Source organism: Atta colombica, unplaced genomic scaffold (genome assembly GCF_001594045.1).
Source record: "Atta colombica isolate Treedump-2 unplaced genomic scaffold, Acol1.0 scaffold83, whole genome shotgun sequence".
In the NCBI taxonomy this organism is placed as follows: Eukaryota; Metazoa; Arthropoda; class Insecta; order Hymenoptera; family Formicidae; genus Atta; species Atta colombica.
The window spans coordinates 655,891-664,061 of NW_017259576.1; the positions used below are offsets into that span (position 1 = coordinate 655,891).

The following is an 8,171-nucleotide window of genomic DNA, read 5'->3' on the forward strand; positions in this document are numbered from 1 at the left end:
GTTGAATGGAGTTGTCATTAAATCAAGAATTTTGAAAATGTTTAAATGGAATGTGCACAAGGTAACGCAATATAAGTAGAGTTTTCTAATAACACGTTAAATATTATAATTCATTGTTAATATGCACCATTGCTGGATAAAAAGAACCGTAATTCTTATTATCGTAGTTTTAAATTATTATGTTATTAAATTATTAAGTCAAAGTAGGTCAAAAATATGTTTGTTAATAAAATAAACTTAAAACTTAATCATATAATTTCGCAAAGTTATTTTTTTATTAATTAATATTATTAATTTTTTTTTATAACTAAAATTTCTCAAAAGCTCTTTCTTACATAAAGCGGAACTTAATAGAAACAGAAGGAACAAATTCTTTGTGCTAATTTAATAAGTAAACGTAGTAGTATACTAAATTTAAAAAAAAAAATTAAAAAATCTTTAACTTTCAATTTAGATACATATGTACAATGCTCCATTATCACGAAGATTATTTGGCACGAAGCAATCTATTGTAGACTCCAGCAAGGAATTCCAGAAATTTAAATGGAGGCAGGCAAAGATGCAGGTAAATTCATAATTCGAAATAATTTAAAATTTCTTTTGACTTAAGAATTGTATTAAAAAAATCAATTAAAAATTAATGCATGGCATCGTAAATTTCTAGTGTGATGATGGACTTCCAGTCTTTTTAAAATGTGGCACACGCGATAAAATTGTGGTTTGTGCTCTAGCAAGTGTGGTTTTTATTAACCTAATACTATCATTTTATACATTTATTCGAGCAGAATATCGTTATTATAGGCCAAAGAGATCATAAAGAGCTCCCCTTTTAAATAATTTCTCTTTAAACAGTTCGAAACTTTTTCTCTAGAAGGTTCAGCTATTTCATTTGATAATCGAATTTGTAAATTAGAATATCTAACAATTTCATTTTATGTAAAACATCAATACATCTGATATATTACACACGCATTCAAACATACACACGCGACATGTGTTTACATTTATGTTTTTAATATTGTTTCTAACTTTGGAAGAGATTTAATAAGTCTATTAATCACTCTATTATTATAATATAAATGTCTATAAATGTCGAATGGAAATTATTCTGTCTGTTAAATATTGTATAATGAATTTCGCGGAACATAAAAATTTATAATTTATTTCACTCTAAATTCATTTAACATATGCTACAAGCGTGACATAATCAGCTATATATTTAAGCAATACTAAATGCAAAAATTGTAAAAAGACAACAGCGTAAGTCATACTATAATTTAATGTTTACAACTTATGAACATGTTTATGTCCATAATTGTAATTTCAAATATAATGAATAAAAATATAATTACAAATAAAGCGATAAAACAACTATAAAATATATCCTTATTATAAAATATATTATATATATATATATATATAATTTTGGCATATTGCATAATTTTGTGCTCCATAATCATTTAGATCATATCCGTGATATAAATATATGAAAAATTATATAACATTTGTTTTCTCTATCGCGTGTAGGAAAGTCAATTTTGTACTTTCTATTGATAATAAGCGAGCATATATTAAAAAATACAATATGTTGTGATATCACAGAAAAACATATTTACATTATGTTACAATATTACACGTTTGTTTTACTAGTAACACTTAATAAAGTTACTTGGAAACATTATTAAATAAAGTTTCTTGTAACTCATTCTCTATTTTTTTCTAAGCTTTCTTTTCCATCGATATTTATAATATTTACATTGGATTTCTCTGCAACAGATTTTCTTTGACTTTCTGATATATAAGTATCTGTATTATCGTGTAAGTTGGCTGTATGTTCTTTTGATAAAAATTTTTTTCTTTGTTGTATTAGAGCTTTTAGAGCTTCGTTAAATTGCAGTAATGTTTCAGCGATTGGCCGTTCCATATATTTAGCTGCAATTTCGTCGAATTGATCATCCTCCTCTGAAGTTAATTCATGTTTAATGTATTTAAATTGATCTATTATTTCCTTAAGACTTTCTCTAGCATCTTTTATCATTACTTGACCATTTTCTGCAGAATAATCCACTTCCATAGGTGAATCACTCTCAATATAATTTGCATTGCTCATATCATTTGATACTATTGTATCATCGTGTATGAAATTTTTTTCAAATTCTTTAAACTGATTTATTATGTTTCTTATACTTTCTCTTACATTCACTAATTTAGGTGTTTTAATTCTCTCTTCTTTATTCTCTTCCTCTGCAATTTTTGCTTCAGGGAATTCTGCATTAACTTTATGTCGTGATTTTACAATCTTTTTTGCATCTGTTTTTACAATTTCGTTCTCTTCTTCTGTTATATCCTCAGATTGTTCTAAATTATCTGATTTTCTTACTTTCATTTTATCTTTTTTTTGTAAAATTGATTTCTGTTTACTAATTGTACGTTCATCTTTTACATGCATATCTTTCTTAAATTCTTTTCCCGTTATTGTTGATTTATCTATAAAAATTGGTGGTTCTTTTAATTCCTGTTTCAATATTTCTACTCTTTTTAACATATGTGTTACTCCTTTCTTTTTCATGGATTTTATTGGAAGTTCTACATTTTTTCGTTCATCATTGACTTCTCTCCTCTGTTTAGCCTCTAGCATTTTTTCTTGAATTATTTTTTTTATACTTTCTTTAATACCTTGAGTTTCCTGACGTAGATTTGTATCTTCTTTAGATTTTCCCTTAATATTTTCTTCAATTTTTATTTTTTTATCAAATTTCATATCACTGATATCTAAAACGTCATTGAAATCTTCCTGAGAATCGATATTTTCTTTGTTTTTATCTCTTGAATCCGATGATAATTTATTTATACTTTCCCATGTAGTAGTATTTTCCATAGATATGTTATCATTTACTAAATCAAATATTTCTACTTCTTTTTTCATTGCATCATTTCCTTTTTTAATCTCTTCAAATTCGACATTTGAAAAATTATGTTCAACAGTTTCTTTTGCCTCTTCAAGTTTTTCCAGTGAATCTACAACTTTATTAATTATTTCTTCTTTAAAAGACATGTTTAGTTTTACATCTTTTATATCATCTACTTGTTCTGTCAAATATTTTATAGAAGTTTGTGAACTTGCTTTATTAATATCATACTTGATATTCGATTTTCTTTTCATAATAAATATGCTAGGCCTTGTTTTAATTCTAATAGGTGGTAACATATTATAATTTAATGTTATATGTGAAAATCCATCGATAGAATCAATAATATCATGAGTTTTAAGATAAGGCTTTATACTTGGTGAAAATTTGTTTCTTCCTCCTATCAAGAGGTGAGTAAATTGTAGCATTTCAGGATCATCAATAGTAAGATTTTCTTGTTTTGAATAACTGTAACATAATGAATAATCTTCCTATTAAAAAGTATCGTATGGGGATATTATTGGAGGAATTAAGCAAAATAACTTACATCCAAGAAGCATTAGTCTGTGTAAATCTTGATACTCCGGTTTGTGCAGTTAACACATCAATATGCACATGTATTGGCTCGATAGAGCCTCTCTCAAGTCTGTGTAATCTAACAATTGCTAAACCTCCAGGGTAATTAAAACTGGCCACACACAGTAGAAACATGGAGAACATAGCATTTAATAAAAGATGACTCAAGACTATTATCGCTAGAAAACTATTCCACGTCGTTTTTGCTCTGTTTTCCCATCTAATTTTCACAAGAAACAATTTTTTCATTATTACATTATATTATATATGTATAACTATAAAGATTTATAATCTAAAGCTTAATTCTTCAGTGGCAAGCTGATCTCTATAACTGTGTTAATTCTAGACTATTTTATTGATAAAAAATATATACATTTATTAATAATTATTTATTTATATTTATTTAAAATTATACATAATTATTAAAAAAAAAAAGATAGATATCAATATTTTTCTCTTATATTTTTACTAAGAGCAAAAGAACATATTAATAATTTTCATTAAATAATCATAATTTTGTAATCCTTATAATTAAAATATGTTTGAAAAAATCATGTTGATAAATTAGAATGAAATTACTGATGAAAAAATAATTAATTCGAATAAAATATATATATATATATATATATATATATATACTTACATTCTGTGACAAGCAGCAGCTGCGGCAACATTTAACAATGGGAATACATAAATTATAAATCTCAATTCCTTATGTGGTAAAAATGAAAATAACATAACGAATAGGATAGCTGGAACAGTAAGTACGCGAACCCTAATATCCCAGAACATCCCAAGAGGAATTAGAAAATATGAAAATGCTAGACCTCTTGGCAGAGCTGAATAGAAGTACCATAAAAATGGTGATGTCTATTTATGTGTTAAGTTCATTTATGTACCGATATACATATTAAAAAATTACAAATATATACTTAAAGATCTTTACGAAACGAAATCTCAATAATCGAAAGTGTCTTTTTCAGAATTTATGAGTTTATCGCATACTATAATCTGAAATTTGAATAAACACTAACCTAGTGATGTGATAGATCAAAAACAATTTTTTCTAACATCACACAATCCAAGATTATCATCTGAGATATTGAAAATCCTTAATGGAAAATCTTATTACATCTGAAAAGGATACACCCCATTCGCTGCTTTTATTAAGAATAGTATTGAAATAAAACACTTCGCCTTCTGGCCATACTAAGCGTCTCCAAAATATTGAATCTATAGCAATAGTAAGTGCTAAGAACAATATACCAGCTGGAACCGCAATTTTAAGCAGTCTAAAAATTATTATAAAACATTATTGTGTAATAAGTAATTTGGAAAAAAAATTATATAGAAGATTAGATATCTTTTTAATATAATGGTGTGAAATCGAATCGGGCTTGTATCTCAATAAAATCCAAGGAATTTTCATGGTAATATATTCAATTCACATAATGATTAGAGATTTGACTTGAAAGCTTACAAATCTGTGCAGTTTTGCAGAAGACCCCATGATGATTTTAATTTCTGTTTGTAATCTTACAGCCATATTAGGAATCAATGGTCCATGATAATATGTAAATACCTTTGTATAGAAAGTGTTTGGCTCGCTATATTGTGTAAGAGAAACAATCCCAAAAGTATGGCAAGTTCTGCTCTGAATATTATTATAGCTGCAGCCGATGACCAGATAAACAACACATGACCTTTCCTCAACCATCCAAATAAGGCCAGCAATACTGCAATATTATTCATTAATTAAAAAGAAAACGAATATATGAAATTATATCGATCATTTGCTACAACATATTTCAAAAATATGTATAAAATATAATTTTGGTGTAGTAACTACTTTTAGAAGAATAAATATATGTTCTTTTAAAATACGATCTTTTTTCCATTGTGTTTTCATTCTTCTTCTGTAAGCAACTCAAAATGACAATTTTTTTAATAAATATTAAATAGAAATGGAAGGAGCTATGAGCCGAGCAGGTTATTTGTATTAATTATATATACTTCTAAAATATACAAATAACAAACGTTTCGATCCCTATTGGATTATTATCAATGTTAGTATAATCATTATAAATTTTTAAAATTAAAAATCGTCTCTAAATCGCATTAATATGTGTAATCATTCCTAACGTAGAAACAATTTTTTAGTTATGTCATTGCTGCAAATGGACAATATGAATCAAGAGTTTTAATGTAATAAAGAAATATTAAAAAATTAGCAAAAATAGTATACATATATATAAAAGTTTTATTTTATTACCTAAAGGCATAACCATAATGTTTGGCAGTGGACGACTAAGATAGTATATAAAATGATATTGTGTCACAGTTATAGCCACGAACCATTTTGTAAATTGCACTCCAAAGATTTTTTGTAAAGCCTGTCTATATAACTTGAGCGTAGATATTACTAATAGTCCCAATGTTGCTCTTACTAAAAAAAAAATAATATCAAATCTTTTATTCTACAAAAAATATGTATGATTATTTTAAAATTATTGGATTACCTATATATTGAGCAAAAAATTTATTGAGCTTTAAGTAATTAATACATGCCACCAATGGTGAAGCAAGACCAGATACGATAATAGGTCCCAAAAAGGAACGTGGCACAACTCCAGGAAATTCATGATGATCATACTATTGGAAAAAAAATACCAAAAATATATTAACAATAAGAACAATAATATCCACTTAGTAAATATAGCCTTACTAAATATAGACTTAGTAAATCAAAAAGTTAGCTGAAAAATTAACATAGTTAAAAAAGCAAATAAAAACTTATATTTCTATTTTTTTTCAAATAAAATGTCTACTTTAAATATCTGCTTTAAATATCTACTTATCTATTTCAATAGATTCCATTAGTAGTAAATTTCAAAATAGACATTACATATTCATTTATCCTAATTGAAACATTGTTTCAAAATATTCAAATCACTGTGAAAAGTTATTAATTTTGAGAAATGTGTCACTTTTCTCAAAGCAGCAATACGAGCAGAAAAGATAACATTCGAGTAAATAAAAAAATACGAAATCGCCCGCTAATGCATTAAATAAACTCGGAGCAGCATCAGCTGATCGCGAGTTTATAAATACACGTATCTAGTACTAAATATAATACAGTACTTTTTGTGTGCTGGCTGCCTAATCACAATCAATTGGTGGATAATAATTTGTTGAATGATACCATATCCTCTAGTTGGACGATTCAATGATCTGTTTAATGTTTCAGTCATTACCTCCGTTAAATTGAAGCCGTGATAAAGAACATCATGCATTGCCTGCAGATTGAAACTCTCCTCGACTTTCGTAAATGGGCAATATAGCAAATGAACCACGGATACCAAGATAAACAGCTGATCCATGATCACCGTTGCGCATTCATGCAAAGTATACGTTGTCACTTGATAAACTCTTGGATCTTGTCATGATATAAATTCAATGTGTGTGACACAAAAGATACTTTTTTTTCGTCCAAATTACCACGTATACTATAAAATGGAGTAACTTGCGCATGCGTCTTTTTAAGTGATTCTTGAGTATGCATAATCCATTCGGTCCGTTCTTACTTCAAGATTGTCTTAAGTAAATGTCTTAGATCCGATTGCACCAACATTACTTTGATTTTAAGAAGGTTTAAGATTCTCTCTGTCTCTGTCTCTTTTTCGCTTTAAAATGAGACAGAGTTTTAAGTTTCGCTTAAAGTGTCAAAGTAATGCTGATGCAACGGGCCTTAATCTTTAAGTAGGCGCATTGACAAAATTACATAATGACTGAAGACTCTGGAGCTTCTCTTCCTGTCTCTTGCTCAAAGAGGCTAAATACTGAATCATATAATCTGTCTTGCACTCATGATATTTTTTCTTTTAAGCAGATTGTAAGTCCTAGAAAATTCAACCAGAAAATTGAAAAGGAGAAGAAAAAATAATTTTGCCTCCACGCGCCTATTTAGAGATTAAGATAATATGACTCTGTGATTAGCTTATATCTTAAGACTGTACTTAAGACGATTTTTAATGTAAGAATTGATTGAATTTATATTTAATCAGAATTTGGTCAGTTTTTCAGAAAAATTCATCTCTGTGCTCATTCATGTTTAGCCGAAAAATATTTCTATTTAGAAATGTATCGATTTGACGAGATTGATTGGCTTGACTCTCGCGCGAAAAGTAAGGATTTCGTTGCGCAAGCTCGCTTTATCGTCATCTAGTGACGAAAAGCGGCATTTATCAGCATTCATGTCTTACTTTTAGCAGCAAAAACAGTTTAATCAGTTTAGTACAATTCAGGATTCACGATAACATCAGATAACATTGTATGCAAATCGAGAAGCTAGGTAGAAAAATTCCTCTAACCTTTTACTATTCCAAAATCGAACCATGATAAAAAATTTCATATCGCAGCATTATTTGCAATACCGTTTGATCTGTCAACTGTCAAGTGTTTTCTTGCGATCTTTCGCAAATAGGTTACCGGTAAAAGAAAGTCAATTATGCTCTTTATATTCTTGAATATATTCAAGAATATGAATGTATATATTCATGAATATATTCATATTATAATAATATATACAATTTCTATTTATCATTTCTCGTTTCAAGAATTTTCTCTCAAATGAATTAGTTACAAAATAAAAACACACATGTTTATATGTGTATATATATATATATA

At 27.5% G+C, this 8,171-nt stretch overlaps 2 protein-coding genes across 4 annotated transcripts in view; one reads left to right on the plus strand and one right to left on the minus strand.

Moving 5' to 3' along the window:
- Positions 1-1,702: 1,702 nt before the first annotated feature.
- On the minus strand, positions 1,703-6,865 carry LOC108692916 (probable Dol-P-Man:Man(7)GlcNAc(2)-PP-Dol alpha-1,6-mannosyltransferase). The gene is made up of 8 exons (XM_018201491.1): positions 6,740-6,865; positions 6,005-6,137; positions 5,758-5,931; positions 5,068-5,221; positions 4,633-4,777; positions 4,129-4,355; positions 3,457-3,705; positions 1,703-3,377 (listed from the first exon to the last, which is right to left on the minus strand). Exons 1-8 carry the CDS (start codon positions 6,863-6,865, stop codon positions 1,703-1,705), a joined length of 2,883 nt encoding a protein of 960 aa, XP_018056980.1.
- An 881-nt stretch (positions 6,866-7,746) lies between these two features.
- Positions 7,747-8,171, plus strand: part of LOC108693020 (pseudouridine-5'-phosphatase-like) — a 2,296-nt gene continuing 1,871 nt past the window's right edge. For 2 of the 3 annotated variants that reach the window (XM_018201660.1, XM_018201659.1), the window contains exon 1: positions 7,749-7,836. The gene's annotated coding sequence lies outside the window, so the exon portion shown is untranslated. Of the gene's footprint in view, positions 7,837-8,171 lie in introns of all 3 variants that reach the window. The other variant, XM_018201661.1, reaches the window with a different exon arrangement.